This window comes from Chamaea fasciata, unplaced genomic scaffold, assembly GCF_029207755.1.
Source record: "Chamaea fasciata isolate MVZ Bird 193981 ecotype frontalis unplaced genomic scaffold, bChaFas1.0.hap1 SCAF_6, whole genome shotgun sequence".
Taxonomy (NCBI): Eukaryota; Metazoa; Chordata; class Aves; order Passeriformes; family Sylviidae; genus Chamaea; species Chamaea fasciata.
Genome location: NW_027094091.1, coordinates 37,544,633 through 37,566,526, shown reverse-complemented (window position 1 = coordinate 37,566,526; position 21,894 = coordinate 37,544,633). Strand labels below are relative to the sequence as shown.

At 36.7% G+C, this 21,894-nt stretch overlaps 1 protein-coding gene across 3 annotated transcripts in view; it reads right to left on the bottom strand.

Annotated features, from left to right (window-relative positions):
• Positions 1–415: 415 nt before the first annotated feature.
• SH3RF1 (SH3 domain containing ring finger 1) overlaps positions 416–21,894 on the bottom strand; it is an 85,142-nt gene continuing 63,663 nt past the window's right edge. For 2 of the 3 annotated variants that reach the window (XM_066186013.1, XM_066186012.1), the window contains exons 7-12: positions 17,634–17,788; positions 15,521–15,691; positions 15,097–15,356; positions 11,141–11,499; positions 8,623–8,957; positions 416–3,083 (exon numbers count right to left, since the gene is read on the bottom strand). In XM_066186013.1, coding sequence (XP_066042110.1) covers positions 2,915–3,083; positions 8,623–8,957; positions 11,141–11,499; positions 15,097–15,356; positions 15,521–15,691; positions 17,634–17,788 — 1,449 coding nt within the window. In that variant the 3' untranslated portion in view covers positions 416–2,914. Of the gene's footprint in view, positions 3,084–8,622; positions 8,958–9,539; positions 9,679–11,140; positions 11,500–15,096; positions 15,357–15,520; positions 15,692–17,633; positions 17,789–21,894 lie in introns of those variants that run through there. The other variant, XM_066186014.1, reaches the window with a different exon arrangement.

The following is a 21,894-nucleotide window of genomic DNA, read 5'->3' as shown; positions in this document are numbered from 1 at the left end:
CACAGGGGAAGTTCAGGCAGATGCTTCAACCTCTCCTAGTATATCCACAGCAGGCCCATTACACCAGACATTTCTTCCTCTAGGGGAAGCAGTTTATAACTATTTTGTACCTGATATGCTGTGGGTGAGACAGTAATTCCATCATGTACAGACTGAGATGGAGTTACGTACCTTTTTCTGAAGTGACTTGCTGAAATAAGGAGTTGGGAAAAGATCAGCCAGGTCCTCAGTTCTCTCTACAGTTTTCACATTAGAGTCGTCATTCCAAGCTTCTTACATCACAGAATCTGACGACTTTTTCTCTGTGAGCAGAAATACCCTCCTAGGAATTCAGAAATCAAGTTCTGGGAATTTTATTGGCAAATCCTTTACAAGTAATTTATGTTTAATGTTTGCATACACTATTTGCTCTAGCTGTTTGCTAAGAAAATATTTATTAGGATTGGAAGTTTAACATAATAAATCAAACACTTAACATTCACCGGACTTCAAACATAGATATAAAATACCTTACAAAATTTTTTTATGGAATTACACAAAGCAAATGCACAGGGTTTGTCTGTTTCTACACTGAATTAATCCCAAGCCAAAACCAAAAAATAACCCCCAAAAGATCACAAAAAAAAAGGCATGATAAACTGCATTTTTGTCATTGTTGCACTGCTATGTAATAAGCCCTTTTTACAAACATTGACTCAATGTTAAAAAAATCAATTAAAAATGTATTCCATCTAACAGAACTATTGGATTAACAGCTGATTTTTAACTGACTTTACATCATGAAATTCTATTAATAGAGGTACCTTAGTCACTTAGTTTAAAATATGGAGAGTAGAGATAGAAAAAATTAACCTTTAGTAGTCTTTAATATAAAATGCACTAAATTTTCCAAAATAAGATTACGACACACTAGTGCCAATTTATGCTGACAAAAGCTGATATCAGCTTCTTTCTAACTAAAATTCATTTCACAAAACCTTTATATATTACATGAATATTCAAGTAAACTATTTAAAAGATTTAAAAATGCAAAAACTGAATGATACAGTGTTTAAGAGAGATGGTTATTTGGGAATGCTGTCATGTCCAACTATATATATTTATAGATATAATTCTTTTATTCTTAAGACCATCATGATACTACCTGATTTTGCAAGAAATCTCTGTCATTAACATTTGATATTTTTCAATGTATAACTTCAAGAAAATTATAAGGATTTAACAGATCACTGTTTCTGTGTACTGTGCGACACTGAATCACCTTACTGGCTTCCCTTTGTAAAGTGCTGAGTAACAGCTAAATTACATCAAATTTAAATGGATTTAAATCGAGATGATGGTGTTCAGTGTCTTATGAGAAAAAATCACCATTAAACTGCTATAATCAAACAATAAAAAAAACAAAGCCCCAAAAAAACCCAAGTTCAGCTGAGTAGCGCGTGTGTTCACCAGTGTCAACTCTGTAAAAAAACCCTGAAAGACTAACAATGTATTTCTTGCACGCTGCATTCTTTCGTGTCCATCAGCTGCAAGGACATTAAAAAAATTTATTCATGATTCAAACACTGGACACCTTCTCTGGCTGAAGGCGAGTTGCTCACTAGTTTTGGTCAAGTGGCTTTTGGGAAATTTTCAGAGCAAAATAACCCAGCGGCAGGAAATTGGAATGGAAAATGCCAACCATGCACAGTTACATTACTGCAGGAATTGAGTAACACATGCAGGACAAAGAAAAAGTCAGAACATAGCAAAGTAGCAATGGTTAAGAAGTTAGTAAAGTTTTCACAGTGTTTCATACAGCCTTTTACTTTAACACAAGTGCATCACTTACCACCACTACTGCTCAGACATTTTAAAACATCTCTTGGCCATGCAGATCATTTTGAGAAGAAAACAGCAAATTACACATCTTAGGCATTTTTAGACATTAAGTACAACTTATAATTTTATTTTTATATTCAGTCTTATCAAACAGATGTTTTCAAGTTATATTCATTCTAAGTGTCGGGCTTTAACATTCCTTCCAATTTTGTTGGATCCTGAGCGCTAAATGCCCAAAGACCTGGCCAAATACACAAATACAAAGCTAAGCTTTGTTCAAATAGCCAAGTTACTACATGAACAGAAGGTATAGGGAATTTCTTGTTGGCACTCCTAAATTTCTTCTTTCCTAACCTTGAGATGATCCTAACCTTGAGATGGTTTTGCTCAGTTGTTCACATACATCTTTGCCTCCTGGAAACATTACTCAGGTGATTCATGAAGAAGTAAATCTAGACTCAAAAACACCACTGACTTTTTTTTTACTCTGTCCAAAGAAGAAATTACACATTTTTTCCCCATTTGGCAAATTCTATTTGACGCCACATCACCACCACTCAACATTAACTCACACAACAGAGACTTACTCCACTGTCAGACACAGTAGGGGAAAAATGTCCAGAGGATAAATGGGAGACTCTTTATCAGATATAATTGCTTGCTCATAAGGAGAGAATCCAGCTTCCCCTTTGTTATTCTTTCATAAATTAATAATTTGTTAAAATCATAGTCACAAGAATTTTAGCAATTACACAAAATTCAAGTTTAAAAAAAAAACCCAAGAATAAATTAGTTACAGCCTTGTAAACAATTGCTCATTTATGTAACATACTTGGGGAAAAAAATTCCTCTATATAATAAATCAGACAGTACAAGGCACACATCACACTTAAGAATTCAAAGTGATAAAACCAGCAGATGCCTTCATCTCCTTTGTTCGCTGGTGTAATTGTGCTATAGACACTGTAAAAATATGTCATTTTTTGTTTACATTACAGTCATTTGAAAATATTTAATGACTGTGCTTTTTCTGGCAAAATATTTGTGCTATTTTACAGTACAGTATGATTTGAAGCTCTTGGAATGAATCTTCTCAAATGTTCTCTACAAAGCTGCCAGGGAAAAGGCCAGTCTTTCCATTTCGTTGCAGAGTGCCTTTGAACCAGCCATCCTCACGTTTTTTGTGTACAAAAACAATGTCACCTTCCTTAAGTTCAAGTTCTGCTTCGCTCTGAGGAGGATAGGATACCACAACCCTGTACCTGTGTAATTAGAAAAAAAATCACTTTCATTTAGGTTCTTTTTTTCTTTTGGCCCCACTCTTCCCCCCCCGCCTTTTTTTTCAACCCAACACTTTCAAAAATATTTCTGTGCCTGTTGAAGCATATGAACACAGGAAACTGTCTAGAACTGTTTGCTGAGTATGTAGCAACTTTAAAGTATGTCTTGAACAGATATTAACAATAGCAAAATAATAAATTTAAGACAAATTCATGCATCTCCTGTGACTATTTTTTCACCAAGATCCCTGTAAAATACAGACAGTGGTTAAATAACAGGAGAAAATTGTAAACATTTTTTCCAATATAAATTTTCAGACTCTTTCAGTCAGTGCGATTCAACAAGAATCAAAGCACTCACAGCAGTACCTAAGCATCATTTTACAAGTGTATGTTTAATTTTTTATTATTCCAGTGATGGCTCTTAAGGAAAGGCAAAGAACAAAAGGAGGAAACCAACAAAACCTATTAATATGATCGGCTGTTTTAAATAATTTTCATTTTCCTTAGAAACGCTTCAAGATAGAACATTCCATCTTATTTGGACACAGCTGCTCAACTTGTGTACTACTATGTTAAAAACTACATTCAACTCAACAATTTTCTTAAGCACTTGGCACAAAGTGTATTTTTTGAGTCTCTCACATTAAAATCGCTTTTCAAATATGAGGGCATTAAAAAGAGGCTCTCTCTCTGCTTTTACCATGCATAACACCATCCAATCTCTTCTTCCATAGTTTCAGTTCACATCAACGTAAAACTCTATTACTTCACAGATTAAGATAATTATTATCTTAATAAGTTTAAAATAATTTATTATTTTAATAGAATAAAATAAATGAACAATCTGATGAAAAGACAAAGTAACAGGATATAGTCTGGTAAAGGATGGAATGCCAGTTATAGCTCAATACACACATAATAAAACAAGTTAATTCTGTAATGTTGAAGCAAAAATACTGTGTTATAGTAGAATGTTTTGCTTAAGAACATACGAAACAAAAATTAAGTCTGTCCATACAGTTAAAAGCATTCAGAAAAGTGTGGCCGCACTTTGTAAATAATTAAAGTCTCTTAGGAAATCTAAGTAGAGCAAAACATATTTGGACTTAATTAGTTGTCAAATGTTATTTATTAGTGACTTATAAGCCATGACTTTGTTTCAGTTTGGCAATCCCCAGATTTCAGAGCACAGGAATTATTACATTCATGCTTCATAAAAGCTACCAAGCCAATTACAAGATTTATTAGTGTGCAGCTCCAGAATGCCCTGCATCCAACCTAGGCCTGCACTAAGTTCTGCTGTGGGCAACTTGGGTTTTAATGTTGACTTAGGAAATGAGAACAAAATATTTTTAATAAAATGTAAGTTAAATTGAGACTGTAAACTGCTTGAGTTAAAACAACAGCCTTTACTCAGGCAGGACAAGGGCAAGATAGCAAAGGATAAAGAACTGCAATAAAGCTATGAAGAACTTCTACTGTTGTTAACAAGCAGGTTGCTCCCAGGCTAAAAATTAACCAGCACACTACACAGTCTGCTAAAAAAATGAGGTTCAAGAAAGAATACCTGCCTGCCTCATCTTGCAGTCTGTCAAACACTGCCTTGTAAACGTTTGACTTGAAATATGCTTATTTTCAGTCTCTAATTCCTTCAGTAACCTCTGTGCTCCCCTGAATTGAAAGACAAGTCTGTTCCCTGCTGCTGCTTGCAAATCTTCTCTTTGTCCTCCCTCGAGGATCACCAGCTAGCACAGAAACAGTTGTCTTGAGCTAAGAGTGTCCTGTCCTCTGCAGTAATTTGGTACTTGTTAAATTTTAGTTTCCCAACTCTTTTGATATTTATCTTGAAATCTAGTGTCTATAACAGAGGTCAACACCCCTGCAAAGTGCTATTTTACTGTATTTTTTCAATTTTTAATGAAGGCTTTGCACCTGTAAATCATGTGTCCTTCTTCAAATTTTCTACCACATTTTACAAATCCTGTTTGCCCAGAGAGGTGATCAGACCCAGACTCCTCACACATTCACACAGCTGTCTATCCAGATCACCCTGGATTAGCTATGGAACAAAAACTATTTTTCCATTACTTATTTCATCATCTACAACATATTGCCAAAACTACCAATTTCATGCAGAATAAAGAGCTTTTGCTTCAGCTCAGAAGTTCATTGCAAGGTCCCTGAAGAAAAAATAATCATGTTTACTAAGCATGACCTATGTTTTGGAAAAACGTGTTCATTCCCTCATGTTTGAACCTTCCAAAACACTTTCCTGTTTATCTCCCTATTCAGTATATCCAAATGTTTTCAATGACAGAAGGTAAAATTAGTAGAGCTTTTGTGATCACTTAATATTTTACATGCACCTAAGCTGAACAACTATGAAGTTTTTCCTTTCTTTTATTTTTCTTTGGCTGTCTTATAACATTTTTCATTAATTTTCCAAATATTATCGTAATTATTTTTAGTCAGGTAGTGACAAAATGTTAGTATTATAAAAATAAAAGGACTTTCGCTTCCCAGAAGTAGCCAATACATTTGCCACCGGTTGTTTGCTGGTATTCCTAATGTGTCTGACTTTATTCCACAGTGCTTTTGCCTTGTATTTGTGAATTTATTTTTTATTTTGAAGAGGGTGGTCTGTCTTCACATTTCTTCATTCTACTTTTCATTTTTAATAGTAGCATTTCTCACACTTTTCAGTAACATGGAAAAGATTATATCTTTCACGTGTTTCTCCATTTCTTCATGCTTCTGTTTCACTGTACACAAAATACGGCTTTTATTACCACCTAGTTGTGGTTGATTTTTGGACAATTATTTGTGGTTTTCCTGATCAACAAGTGGATAATAGTACTTTCTCGCATGCAGAAAATTGTAGCTGAGAGAAACACAGAAAGCTGGAATTAACTACCATTACACAAGTTAAACTAATAAATATTACTCAGCTTCCTGATTTAGCTTTTTTCCTTGCCTCTAGAATTTTTACTTTCCAGCTCAAGTGTGCCCTGCTGTTGTGCTGAACTTGTGTCAGATTCTGAGTGGGTGCCTTGACTCCTACAGATCACCAACGCCCATCGAGGGCAGAGTGATTCTCAGCATTTATTACCAGCATTAAATGGTGCCAGATGGGGGAAGGCTTGCTGCCCTATAAAGCCACTGGCCTGCTCACTGGGAGCAGATGTTACACCAGTCATTTTGTGGTAGATGAAATTACTTAGGGTCACTTTAATCACAGAACAAAATTACCGCTTTTCTTTCATGGTAACTGAATGAAAGATTCATTCTATAATTTAGGATATGCAGTGTATTTAGGTTCAACTTCAAGTCTCTAACACCACTGTGGTGTGCTGGGCAGTTTATTATTACAATGCTGTATATTTACTGTAAGATTTAAGGCTATCTAAACAACATTTCCCTCTAAAAGAGAAAGCTCATGAAAAGAGCTTTAAGTTTTCTTTTAACTTTTATGGAAAAAGTAAACTCCTCAGGTCGCTAAATTCCTGTATGTTCGTAGCATAGCATGTCTCACTCTGGGAATTGCAGGGAGTTGGGTCTTTTTAAAGAAAACATAATGATCCTTGGCCTTGTCAGCACTGCATCAATACAAGAAATCCCAAGACAATCTCGGTATTGGCTGGTGAATCCAAAGAAATGAGTGAACCCCACTGCAGAGTCTCAGGTGACTAGAATTCTCCAAACTGGAATTCTTCAGTTACATTGTAATCTGTGACTGGAATTGTGAGATGGAAGAGCAGAATAATCCAAGGAGGAGATTTCTCTGCTTCTCAGCTTTTTGTTGAGCTTATCCTCATGAATATTTCCCTCCCCAACTCAAATTTTCACTGAAGATGCCATATGATTCTTACCCACCACATCTACCAGACTGCTGAAGATTAATCAATACTTCTAAATTACTTTGAAGATACTGAGTACAATGTAGATTTTAAGTATTATTAACCATCACATTATAAGAAATTCAGCCAAAGGAAATGTGCAAGAGCACATCAGCAGGAAAGAAAAAATTTAACCCTGTCCTGAAAAGGACAAAAGGGAACTCAGATGAAATTCTGTCTAAATACACTGACAAAAATGTAACAATTCTGCAGGACTACCGCTGAGAATTATCTTGTAGCATTGCTTCTTCAGTAGCAATTATCCCTTAAATAATAGTAAGGATAAACAAAATGTTTGACTATATGTTATTACTAGATAAAAAAAATATACATCGTCATTTTCCATAAGTAGTTCTGAGAAAAAAAAGTTCCATCATGGAAGTGAAAAAACTACTTTTTGTGATGATAGAAAGAGCTTTATGTTAATATGTACTGATTATGCCAGAATAAATTTAGTATTATTTTCACATTCAAAGCATAAAAACATATTAATATGCCAAACAGACTTATGATAATGTGAAAATGAATGATGTTATTCTTAAGGAAGTGTCTTTCAGGCTTTATTTTCCATATATAAGTGTAAATCTACTTCACAAATTCAGTATGAAATAGAAATCTCTTGCAAGGAAATTGTGTAGAAACAGAAATAACCTTTCAAAAAATATTAGAGGTATGACATAAGTGAACTAAAAGACAAATAGAAAGTTATATACTGTCTGGGTTTTAAGACATGGGCATAGCTTAAGATAGTGGACCTCTGGAAATACAACAGGATGCCCACACACCATGAAGTAACAGTATCAGAACAAAGTCTACAATAGTCAGCTTCAATCAGATCAGTCCCAGAGTTGCTCATACTGTAACTCTACTATTTTTCCTCTGTACACCACAAAATCCTGTAGCTACTGCAAAAGAAGTCCTATGACACACTTCATACTGCTTGTCTACTACCGGGAAGAATAAAAGACGCTGTAGTTAGAAAACTGCCACTTCCTTCACATTCTGCTGAGGATCTGAAACTTGAAAAACTATAGGTGGACACAAAAGTCACAGAACATTTAAGCAACTGCCTGTCAGTCTCAGAGTCCGGACAACTGTGTGTTTTTTAGACTCACTTGCCAGAGCACAGAGGCTGCCCTAGAGCCTCTGTGGATGCACAGCCGCGGGGCATTCAGGCAGTAAAAAGTATCTTTGCAAAAGCTCGAGAAATCAAATATTAAGATGCCTACACATAGATAGATAAAGGCCTCATACACCATATATTTAGGTTGGCAGTTATACACTGCTAAAGATCAGGACTTACCCGATACTCTTGATTGCAAGAATATAATGTGCTTCTGTTTTGAAAAATAGGAGGCCTTTTTTGTCTGCCTCAGTGCTCATACCAAACCTGCGATCATCATATTTGAGTGTCAATTCATTCAAAAACTTTAAAGTAACATGAAAAGTAAACAAATATAAACCCGAGTATTGGTTGATAAGTCAATAAAGAAATGTGAAAAAGTAAGTTTCGTCTTGCTATAAAATCTCAGCATTTTGAAGCAGTTCTAACATATACTACAAGTGCGGGAGAACGGACTTTGTCTTGCTTTGCCCAAGTCTAGCTGCGGAGGATAATTTACCTTTCACACACGAGGGGCCTGCATTCACTGAGGACGGGCCCGAGCGATGAGCACGGCTGCCGAGGCGGCGGGGCGATGGGAACGGAGGAGTCCAGGGAGGCGGCTTTGCGGTGCAGAGCCTCCTGCGCCGGCCCCGAGGCCTCGCCGTCGGCGGGACACGAGCCGGCCTTGCCGTGAGCGCCGGCCGACGGCAGCTCCGGCCCCACCGCACCTTGCAGGGCCAGCTCTGCCGCCGCCTGCTCGGCCTCCAGCGTGGGCGACGCCGGAGGTGACAGCCGAGGCTTGCGTTTAGTGGATGCTCCCGAAAGTAGTTTCAGCAAACCTTTTTTTTCTTTCTGTAAATCAAAAGCAGTGCCCCATTTTAGAACAAAATTCTCCTATAAAGAGCTGAACACTTCCTTCCGATAGATGACATCATGCTCCGAGAGGACTCTGGTTTTACACCAGTAAATTATGAGGATATACTTGATATTAGAGAGATAATGATGAAAATTATAAAAGAAAAAGAAAATTAACATTCTAAAGCGAAAAAAACCCAGGGAATTTAGATCGTAACCGAGCTACGTCCTTTCACTGTGTTAGGTTAAATTGTAACTTAAAATGACTCTGTCCCAAAAGGTTGTCTAGAAAAAGGTTAAGAGTCCCACAAAAGGAATCTATGGAGCAAAACATTTCATTAACGTGGACGTTTCTAGGAAGACAAAGAGTCACTTCAAACCAAGCAGGGAGAAAAGTCTGCTCTGGAAGCTGCTGTTTAGGTAAGTGTATTTTATTTATCTTCCTTTAGTAATGGCAGACCTTCATGATTGAACAAAAATTCGCCCCGAGGGAAATGCATTGTGTTTTGCTGCTCTGCTATAGGGGAGGATTGTAAACATTCTTTTTGCTTGTCCAGACAAGAATCCCTGAAGACTTACCTACCCCGAAGAGAATTATTTAAGTAGCTTTTGTGTTTCTTGTCTTTTTTTTTTTTTTTAAGGGGTGTGGCAGTGATCTTCTTACCAACCCTTTGACTGAGTGAATTTAGTGCTTATGAGAGGTGCCAGATTGTAAGCCCTGGAGACAAAAATAATATTTAACCATAGACAGAGAAAAGCACGAGCATTTAGATTATTTTTTTTTTAATAGCCTGGAATGTAGTGTGTTTAGTGAATAAAAATCCTCAGTCCTTTTTTCAAGTCTCCAATAACTTAGAGCCATTTCAGCAAAAATCTGCTGTCTAGCAAATGTCAAAGATAAAGATAAACTCAGAGAAATTAAAGCAATCCACATGTATTAGCATCATTCACCTTAAGCTACAAATAAGTTTTCTCTAAGAGAACCTCAGTCTGATTTCAATGTCTATGGCTAAAGTAATTTTAAAATAAAGTTCTAGGCATATCCATTCAACAATAATCAACAAAAATAAGTAAAAAGCAGCTGACATTAGTCTACAGTTTACGATTAAAATCTTGATAAACTTCACTAAAGAGTACATGTGGCTGAAGTGTAGTAAGGTAAAGCCTAAAACATTTGAGATGTAAAGATACTTGTCACAAGGATAAAAAAGCTTTCTAACTACATCACAACTGTAAAATAAAATCAATTACAAAGCTAGAAGAATTCTTCTGACAACAATATAACAATCACATTACTTGGTGAACAGTGAGAATGAGTTTACACACACAGGAAATACTTCAAATAGAAGGAAGGAAAGCAGAATCACTACAAACTCCGCTGTCCTACATTTAAAACATATGGTTATGTGCATTCTTTCTTTGTCCAATAAACATTGCTGGTAATGTGTTTTTCATAATATCTCAGTGTGCCTGCTTAGTAAGAAAGGTAACCTAAAAGAATTCTGATATTCATTTGTCCTGGGTTGAAGTATATTCTATCACCATCTTCATGAACTGTTGAAACCAGGTGAGGCAGTGCTCCCTGCCTCCTCCACTCTGGCTTATCTTCTGTTAATGGGCCCATCAGCACCTTTGCTACACAGCTCACAGATAACCCCCTCCTGGACTATCTCCTGTTAATGGGCCCATCAGGCCTTATCACATGACTCACCACCCATTGTGGGATGCTCCGCCCAGAGGGAGAAACCAAGCATTCCAGCCTGGATATAAGCTGAGACTCTGAACACCAGAGGGGCGCTTACCCACTGGATTCCCAGAGGACCCGAGCTACCAGACCTTTCTACAGGATCACTGCTTCAGGAAGACCACCTCATCTGGACTGCTTCCATCACTACGCTCAGGTTGTATTCTGACTCTGTCAGTGGTCTTTTGTATTATTGCATCGATTTTATTTTACTTTCTTTCCTTTTTTTTTTTTTTTTCCTATTAAATTGTATCTCTGACTTGGAGCCTCTCATTTGTTTTGCCTTCAAACTACTACATCATTTTATTTTGTTAGACTGAAATTTTTACATTCCTGCAAGTTCATGTAGGCTTTTTAGGTTGTGTTGTTAAATCTCTTGAAAGATTGTATGATGAAAATAGGAGAATTTAAGGGAATGATTTTATTCTCTACCCACCTTGCCATCCTTGTCTGTTTTACTGACAGCAGCATTTCCACCAGCTGTTAAAGCATTCTCTGGAGATGCAGGAGCTCCAGGGTGAGTGTTTGCAGTTTTCCCACTGATCTCTCCCTCCAAAGATGAAGTGGCCACGTTAGGAGAATTCAAAGAAGCTGCTGTACATGCCAGTGGGATGGTTGAGCGGTTCACATTCACAGCTGTGACATAAGCAGCAGCATTTGGAAGCTGGGGCTGGAGCTGCTGGGAGGCAACAGAGTGGTGGGGAATGATCACAGCTGCAGGAATAAGGCATGTTGGACTTTGTGCTTGTATGGGTGTGACTGCTGCCGTAGGTCTTTCTTGACTATGTGAGGCAACTAGAATAAAAGAATGAAATGTGAGAGTTCACCTTTTCACAAGACACACAAAGTCAGGTACAGTTACTGTGTTACAGCTAATCAATCACAAGAAGTTTTCTTCTTACCTTTTAAACTTACGTTTATACTACTGTAGTGACATGAGACACACCACCAAATCTATTTCACCTGCATAAAGCAGTTGCATATGCTACTTGCACCAGTATGCAACAGAAGAATAACAGCACTCCAACTTCTCTGTTGTGGAGATACCCAAGCTGCTCAGTCAAATGCTTCACATACAGACAGATGCAAAGTGAAGATTACACTTTAGTACCTAAGAGCTAGCTAAATACTGCCTGGAACTTGTTTGCTCCTTTTAATATGACGTGTAGTTGTCATGGCATATAAAGGAAAGTAGGAAGAAACACACCTTAGAGAAGCTGCTGAAAATAAAATCCGATTGTTTCCCTAAACTATTCACAAAATCCACAACAGATTTCACGGGTCTTTCAAATAAGAAGCACAGTGGCAATTACTGCTATGAGTGCTTTCTCTGAAAATGTAAGACTGTTTTCTCTTGGGATGTTTAAATATAGAAAGTGGATTTACTCATACCCCTGTGAAATAAAAGGAATATCTACACTGGAAGCTGGAGAATAGTTCAGGGCTGAGTAAATTAACCTGGGTTGCAGTGCAAAGCTGAAAAGCACAGAGCTTTTCATGAACTAATTTATCCTTTCCAAGAAGTAAAATTGCTGTTAAAGTCATATGGTCAATCACATATGCATGCTGTTGGACCATTTCAACAGCTTGGGCATCTCTGCACCACTGGGTGGTACGAAATGCAGACACCTCAACTGAACAATATGAGGCAAAATGTAGCATCCCAGTGCTGCACAACTTCCCTCCTTCAAATACTTTAAAACTTTCTAAGAAGGGGTCATCCCTCTAGCTTGTATCATCCCTCAATTGTATCATTTTTTGTTTTTTCAGATACTAATACAATTTCAGACTTGTTATAAGTGAAATCCTGGAACCAAACCTCCAGCACTTGCACTCTTCATTCTGCTTTCTACAAATTCCTCTGGTAATTTGGTTAGATTGCAGCAACAGTGTATTAGAGAAGACAGACAAAGGTCCCAAATTTTATATAACAATCCTACAGTATTATACCCAATTACAATCTCTGCAATAACACAAATTCTTTCTTTTTTATTAAAAAAAGAGCACATCACTTATATGCTATGTCTAATTTTTTGATAACCTCTTCTGCTGTAGCCGACTCTTCCCAACTCTTGAGTAGTATGAACATTTCAAAAGAAAGATAAGGAGATTGTAGCAAGGGTTTTTTTGTCAAAAACCAATTATTAATGCTGCCTTTCATTCATGAGACAACAACAGTTTGCCTAGAAGTAGCTGCTATTCTTCAAAATATGTCTAAACTCACAGGAAATTTATGTATGACAAATATGGAAGAGCTTTCTGGTTTTGTTTCATATTGCTGATGGAATTGATAGGAAAAATGCTTCAAGTCATCCTATTTTCATATAGATTATCCTTTAATGAAATAGGCAGAATATATAATTTCTTTATAAGTCCTTCCAATCAAAGGATGCATACTCCCTCAGTAAAAGGTGATGTCAAGAAATGTCCCACAAAGATCATTTGAAGAATGATCCTTGAAGCCCTAAGCTAAAGTGAAGCTGGAGCCCTGCATTAACCTGTGAAGCCTCACCCAAAGATTAACACTCAGCGAATGTGCTAAGGAAAGCTCAAGAGGATCATGTTTCACATGTTTACTACAAAATTCTCTGTAGTTTGAACATAAAGCAGCCATTATTGCTTCACTGCTCATGTCCTTATAAGGGACAGATCTGTATTTGTGCCTAAGAGCACACCTTTGCAAAATCCAATGTTAAGCTCTCTGTGGTGAGAGTCCAGTCCCTTTGAATTTTTCATTTTGGATCAGAAAAGTCAGTGGGAAGTATGTTGTCACATTTGTCAGCTGAATGAAGTGTAAAAGCTTATTCATCTTGATAGTGGTGCACAGATGTAGGGACAGAAAGGCCTCTGGAGCCCACAGGAGCTTTCTCCTTTTTGTTGTCACTTGCAAGCTCCTAGGCAGCTCAAAAGAAAGATTTAGAGTAGAAACCACCTGTGCCTAAGAGGCAGGAAAGTACAGATGCTTTGCCTAGTTTCTTTTACCAGTTGCCAGCAGCATCTGGTTATTTTTATTCAAAGGCAATGAATAAAGTTGTTACAGAGGACTAAAACACCTGCTCCAGCTTCAGATCAGACTGGAGGAAGATGGGACCAATTAAGGAAATAAAATAACTAAAGACATATGTACATATCCTACCTTCAAAAGCAAACCTGATGCTGGCATCTGAACATGCACAGGGTGTTTTAGGAGATGCGTGACTCTGAGAAGTGGGCTAATCCATGGATCTTGAGACCGTAGGAAATAACCCTTCTTTATGGGGATAACAGAGCATACCGTTACCATTTTTTGCTTTCTCTTTTGCTCTGCCAATAAGAATCCTGTGATTAAAAAAGCCCTTTTTGTCATGATGCTCACTCAGGAGGTTACAGACATTAAATTCAAGGCTGAAAGGGGAAACACTGGGATAAGTCTGAAATGGGAGTTTTCCTTTTTTTCCCTTTTCTTTTGAAGCCCTTGAAGCAACTGGAACAGATTTGGCTCCAGTTGTGTGGTATTTTCTTAGCCTGGCAAATCCACAGAGGAGTGCATAGATTTGGTAAACAAAAACTCTTGAAAACACCACTATCAGTCTTTTTGGATCTGCGTTTAAATAACCAGAAGGCATGTTTCACTATGATGTAGCCTGCCCTAGACAGTAGATGAAGAGTTACACCTTTCAGGAATACATAATTTTATTACATAGATCATATGGATCTTGAAGCCAGTATAGCCGTAGTGTTTCAGAGTCAAAGCTGAAAGAAGCTGCAGTCAAGATAAGAGAACAAACTGGAATGCCTAAGGACCAAACCTGAGCCAGGAACTTGAAAAGGAACACTCAAGGTATTTAAAGATGTTAGAAGATAATTTAAAAGTGAATGCTAAATTAGAGCAAACTGTAGCTCTAATGCAGTTAACATACAAAAAATAAGCTATGACTCAGATGTTCTTATCACTTTTATTACTATATGAATTCCGTATGAGTGGGGAAGCTCAAAGAATGTCCCCATCCCAGATACTGCTGGAACAACAAAAAAAAGAAATATTCCACCTGAAGTACTTGCATATAAATTCCTAATAGTGGGAGTATGTACATACACACAATTGCTTAGAGGAGAATAATAAAAGATCTAACAACTCAGACTGTCATTTCAGAAAACATTCAACTCTATAAACAATGACATTAAGAAAAGCTTTTAAAAACCTCAGCATATACTTACATAGACTCTCACTCCAGTCATTTGTCAAGATGGACTCTACAGTTTGTCTACCACACATAACAAATTTCAGTTTGGTGGGTTTTTTTTGGGTTTTTTTTTTTTTTTTTTTTTGGTTTTTTTTGTTTGTTTGTTTGTTTTTTGTTTGTTTGTTTGTTTGTTTGTTTTTTGTTTTTTGTTTTGTTTTTTTTTATTTACCTGTTCTAACTGCATTTCGAGCCTGGTTGACGGTCATTTGTCCTGTCACATGCATAAGGACCTTGGTTTGCGGACTGGTTTGGATATGTGCTGCAGACACCACTGCTGTGGGTACTGTGCTGGAGTTCACTGCCACACCATTCCCCTGGAGCTTCTGGGATGTTCCACTAGCAGTGGAAGGGCTGACCATAGTCACCACTCGTCCTGTTTGGCCAGCAGTAGACATGGGAACTTTTGCTTGTGATGCACTTGTCACAGTCCTGCCAAAATTTAAAGCAAACAATAAAACACAACTGAAAAAAACTTAGCTAGTTACTAAAACCCAGAGGTCTTCTATTATGCAATTTTTGCATTTAATACAAGAACAGAATAATTTTGGATTTAAAACTAGTTAAACTATTTAGACACTTGTATAATACTGTACCTTGTAACTGGAGCCACATAATTTCCAGGAAAAACACCAATCTTGCTTGTATGCATGGAAGTTCCCTTGAACCAGCCATCTTGGCAGCGTTCAAACACTAGGAACATTTCTCCTTTCCGCAGTTCCAGTTCATCTTCTTTCCGAGGAGTGTAGGGGTAGATAGCAACATACCTAAAAGAGATGTCAGAACTATATTTCAAACTGCAAAACTGGAAGCTTCTGTGCAAACTTCAGTGCAAAAGAAAAAAAAAAGGGTTACTAGAAATTGAAATCTATGGGTAAGGTGGTTAGCAGCTAATTCACTTGTAAAGTTTATTTCCTTTTATGTTTTCTAAACATAATACACTAAAGCATAATACAGTGCATTTGAAATCGTGGTGAGAGTTCAGAAACATTTGCATTCTTAACATTCTTTAGAAAAAAAAATTCTTAGGAAAAAAAAAAGTTTAAAACAAATGCTGAAGCTCCTGTAGTTGCATCTTGGAATGATCCTAGGGAAGTTTTCAAATAAGATTGATCAGTTCTCTATTATTAGAAAGTGATACTGTTTTAATCACCACAGTGTTCTATTTTCTGCCACATTTGAACCTAAAAAACCATCTGAACCATATATACAATTATTGACCCGGGCCTATGGAAAATACCATTCCAATAAATCCCATTTTCTCTAAAATATACTTTTCACATGAGGCAGCCAATTAAGTAGATGGGTAGACTATCCCCTTCTATGAAAAAGGATCCACAGTTGCTTGCAGTGCTATCCTTCCCACTCCCCTTGTAACCCCAAGGACAAGAAAGTGGCTTTAGAAAACATTCTTTCATCAAAATTGTCTCTTGTGCACAGTAACAGTAGCATTAACTGCATGCTTCTCCTTTTTGCATTACATTTTTATTCCTTGCTGTCCACCCAAGAAACCCTGCAATATCTACAAAAATCTTTTAAAGGCAATATAGGTACCCGAAGCAAGCAAAAAAATACACTTTGAAGGCAACCTGGTACACTGGCAGCAGAAAGCTTCACCAGTACATGATTTAGCAGTGATCTACTTAGCCACACACAGAAGCTCTACGAAAAAGTAATTGATCTGCTTTAATTGATGCTCACTAACTTCCTTTTTAGTTAATTTATTCCAAATTTCATTAGTATCATCATATAGAGCAACCCCTTGAAGACAGATAATGGGAGTAAATGAGGTGGGAACTTGATTAACTGCACTTGGTGCAATAATCCGTAAGAATCACTGTTAAAACGCCTGACACCAAGAAACAGCCCAAATCCAAATGCACCTGCTATACAAGAAGGGTGCTTTTTTGGAGTGGGAGGAAACCTGGTGGGAAGATAAGAACAGAACAAAAGCAGTCCTTATTCAAATATGTCCCATTAGATGGTTCAGCATCTCCTGATTTTTATATTTTCTTTTATCGTTCTTATTCCCCAAGCTACACACAAAGAAGTTTTCAAGAAGAAAGATGTTGTTAGCAACACATGTTAATACACCAAATATTTTCACCCGAAAGGATGACGCACGTTTGCTTGTATTACAAGCGTGAAGACATAATGCTAACTAGCAGCTTTCTGCCTTCATCCCAAATTGCCACCCACTAATTAAGTGCACTGTAGAATCTTCAGTCAAATTTCAATTGCAACTGACACAAGTAGTCTGACAGTAACATGTTCAACAGTCTAAATTAAATACAGCACTTGCTGTGTTTTGGCATAAGTTATTCCATATGAGAATAGCCTTTTCATACCATACATAAAGGAAAACATTGAATAAATTCATTCCAGTGAAATGACACTTTTGAGTTATCCAGTATTCAGTGCTAACACAAAGATTCATTCATTCATCTTCTGCATGATAAATACTTTATATTTTTGATGTGAGTTCTTTCTATACAGCAACAGCTGATTGTATTTATCTAAGACATAAACAATGCTCAGTATGGAGCCTGTTTGAGGATATCACCTTTCTGCATGCTTTTATTCTAAACTGCATGCTTGGCTTTTTGGCAATTCCAGCAGAAAAGAGCCAGGTGCCGTGCTAAACGTACAGGTGAAGTTAGTGACCTCATTCGATTTTTCTCACTGGAGAAAAGTTTCAATTTTACTTACACACTTGGACGAGCTTGTTGTCGTAAATGTGCAACTTGGTCACTTGATCCTGATGCAGACCTTTGTATGACACTTGTAGACTGAGGTCCAGAAGTGGCCGATGCAATGATTGCAGCAGACAAGAGAGGTGGTGGCGGAAGTGGGGGATTCATATTCTGATTTTATAAGAACAAAAAAAATAGCAACAGATGATCAATATTGTTTGGTGAGTTCAATCAGCTGGGGAGGGAAAAAAAACCAAACAACCAAAAAGGCATGATATTCTAAGGAAGTGGAAAAAAAGCAACTGAGTCCAGTATTGCTTTACCGACTGTTACAACATAACTGGAGAGGTAGCTTTGTCTCTGTTTCTCTTTTTTTCAGTTTAAAATCTTGAAGTTTTGGCAGCTAATTAAGCAAATGACAAGCAATTTCCCAGCACAGGAAAAATAGAAAGCACTGTTTCTAGTTATAACATGTTTAGGATAGGGCTTGACAAAAATTCAGAAGCCTTCCAGGAGGTAGATTTTGCATCCTGCTGCTGACTGTACTTCATAACATGATTGTTTTTGTAACCTGAAGCTGAAACATAATATACAATTCATCTGCGCTGCACCCAAAAGCACCCCTTCTGGGGGCAATTTTCTTTTGATGTATGGGTTAGAAAAGCAAGCACAATATGAGGCCATAGTCACCAAGCTATTGTTACCTCTTTCTCCTATTCTTCTAGTTTAAAGAGTTAGCTTTTGAAATTCAGTATTATCAAGATTGGTAATCTTTAACAAATACCCCAGTAAAAAGGCACCACAGATCATAATGGGGGTCCTGCCTACAGACTTCTGTGCCTTTTGAGAATCAATGGAGCAATTGTTACCTTCTGCTCTGTAAGGCTTCAGACAATTCTTTAGGACCTTGTGTACTGACACTCCTGGGAAAAGGCGCTCACAAAAGGAGAGCTTTTCCTTCCCCTCCCTTCCAAAAATAACTATTTGTGTTACAACACACACAAAGTAGTAATAAAAAACTTCCCACCTCTGAAAAAGTGATACTGAATTAATTTCAAACATAATCTTCCTAAAACCCACAAAACTGGAATATTAATTAACAAAATATCCTAAAGTAGTGCCTGGCACTTCCAACACATCGTCATATAAATGCACTGCATTACTTTATCAGTTTGGAAAATACGTAATTGAAAGACCTTTTAATTCCTCTCAAGCTGCACTTCTAAAGGGTTTTACCTTTTCTTTTCTTCTTCGTTTTTCTAAACAAAAACCTATATTGAAACTGAGTTTTAGTTCTTCACTGTGTGATTATTACTTTGCTGCATTTGGTGAAAATGTTAATAAAAAGACAGCCCTTTAAACCAGTTTTACACTGCCAAGTCACTTTAAAATACTGCATAATTACAGACTTTCAAACCGTTTCAGTCAAGATTGTTATGCTTAGCTATGGTATAAATTGCATGTTATATTGTGAATTATTCCTATTTTATTGAAAGCTTTTTTTCTGGTCATACATTAACACGTTTGTAAGACCACATAGGCCTTCTGTATCCAACACTGAACAGAAATGACCTGCTGAAGAAACATAACTGAGAGCTTTGATACTAATAGTTTTTTTACAAAAATGGCAATAGCATTTGCTTCACATTCTACCCAACGACTTTTTTTTTAAAGTATCCAGATAATTCACACTGAAATGCCAACATTTCTCTTTCAGCTGGTTTACAGCTGAAGTTTTTTTGTCCCTCTCAGTTAGATATTCAACAAATGTCTTAGCTGAATCCAAGCTAAATGCGAGCATCTAACTTTCATGCAACCTATCAATAGAATATCAATTTAAATCTTTCTTTAGGCATCTAGATTTCTTTATATATGGTAGAACTTGTAAATCCACATTAGGAGATGATTAGTTGTAATTCTTGAAAATTAAACCTATTCATGCACAATATCAAGGTTGTGATGGTTCCATACTTCCTGCATCTCTAAAGATGCTGTACATTGCATCTTATTCATTTGAACACATAATACACACTGAAGCTTTAGCTGCAATAAAGGCACCTTCACAGCTCTATTTTATTCTGCTTTATTCAGGTTCTGCTCCCCTCCCTGTGTCTATCAGTATGGTAATGAGACCAGCAGTGAGCCACAGACCAATTAAACTCACAAAGACTTGGCAAGTACCAAGAAATCTAAATAAACTACTTGATAGGCTTTAGAGGACTAACGCTCCACAGCTTGCACTGCTACAACTTGGTAAAATAGATCCAAATGATCAAGCCAAGTTTTCAAGAAGTTTTCTGGCATCTAACCATTTTTCTAGCTGTTGAGAAACATACCTACCTCCAGGGCACATGCTAGTTCTGATGGTTCCCATAGTCAACATTCCATGAAAGAATATACACAAACCACATGTGATCCAATAAAGCATGCTCAGCCATAATTAAGAGTATTTTAGGTAGGTGAAGGGGAAAAATTGAATGTTTCTGCAACTACTTTTCAGACACCAGGTGTACTTTCAAGCATATAAAACTGCAAGTAAGTGATAAATTTTTTTTTAATTGGAAGATGAAAAGTTACATAATTTGATAATTAATGTATGTTACAACTTCAAAAAGTATCTCTACTCATGCTCTAGAAACACATGCATATTTCTGAACTTAAATATAATTAGGCTGTATTCAGTTAACTGAAGATCAGTAATCACCTCACTCAAAGAATTATAAAAGGCACAGTAGTGGAAAAGAACATTCATTAACAGTCTTCACTCCCACAATTTCTAGGAAAAAATATATGGCTTGCAAAATTCCCTGAGGGCTAACAAATTAAGGCTTATGTTTAACAAAATTCACAAACTAAACGTTATCAAAAACAGGTCTCTCACACAAAACCTCATTGTTTCTTCCCGCTGCTTCCTCTTCACATCAAAAGTTGATTTGAATTTGGGTTGATTAAAATTAGGACAGTTCTTATTAAAACCTCCTAACTTACACTATTGAACTTACAGTGGAACTACATAAAAGAGCTAAATGTCATCAGTGCATTATATAACCTTCACAGCTTGTGCCTCATTAATAATAATTCAAACTACCTTGTATTCTTCAACATAAAGAGAAATTTCTATTTTTGTGCATGTACAAGAGAACAAGACCAGAAAAACTAGGTGTTTTTCACTTTTTGAAATCTTCAGCACATAAGTGAATGCAAACCATCCAAACATAGACCACTTATTTCTGCTATTTAAGTGCACACACCAAGACACCATTTCAAAGTCAACATTTCCAATCTGTAGAAGCAGCAGTATGGACGTCTAGGCCGATTGCAATCCAAAACACTTTTCACTTCTCAAGAGACTGTAAAGGCAGACTGAAAAGAAGATATCTCTTGTTGCTAGACTGTTTTTCTGCTGCTGCTTTTGAATGTAATTCTGAGTTTGCTGGGGTATATTTTGTTTTGTTTTTCCCATATCATGGTTCAAATCACATACTTTAAAATTATTTTTCAGTAAAATCTATGGCAACTAGATCTCCTCTGTTAGATAACTACCTTATAAATTACATCCCAGAATTTCCTTCCAAGTGAATGAACCTTACATAATTGAATGTGCATATTTTCACCCAACAACTACTGAACTTGACATCTGTTATTTGTATTTGTCAAAGAACTTTAAATATTCTAAACACCTACAAGGTTCAAAAATGCCAGTGGCTAAGATAAGCAGACCAATTAATGCCCCAATTAAGGGTAAAGCTGTGGTTGGAAGTCCCAAAGAACAGTGTAAGAGATAATATCACAGCCAAAAGCTCTAGCTGTGAGAAGTCGGTCTCAGTTCATAGCTTTTTCAATTTCAAAGAATCAAACCTCAAAACACAAGCCAAGAATTAATGCTGTTGTCTAAAGAACTGCTGATGCAAAATAAAACTTTGAAATAAATTATCACAAATTTTTTGAATGAAAATTAAAATTTGCTTAAATGATACAAGCAGTAGAGAGCATACATGGTCAGTTGACAAGAACACTCTCATTTCTAAACCTTATTTATGTCAATTTCGGCTGAAACTTTGTAAATTATTTATTTCATACAATATCAGGTACCAAACAGCATCTACAAAACATTATTATTGACAAAAAAAAAAAATTAATACAATTGGCATTTTTGAACCACCAGAGCAACACAAAAAACTAAAATGCAATCCTATACATGTACACAGATAAAAGAGTCACAGACTCCCTCAGGCTAGGAATTAATCCAAACTGTTTTAGAGAAACTTGTTAGACAG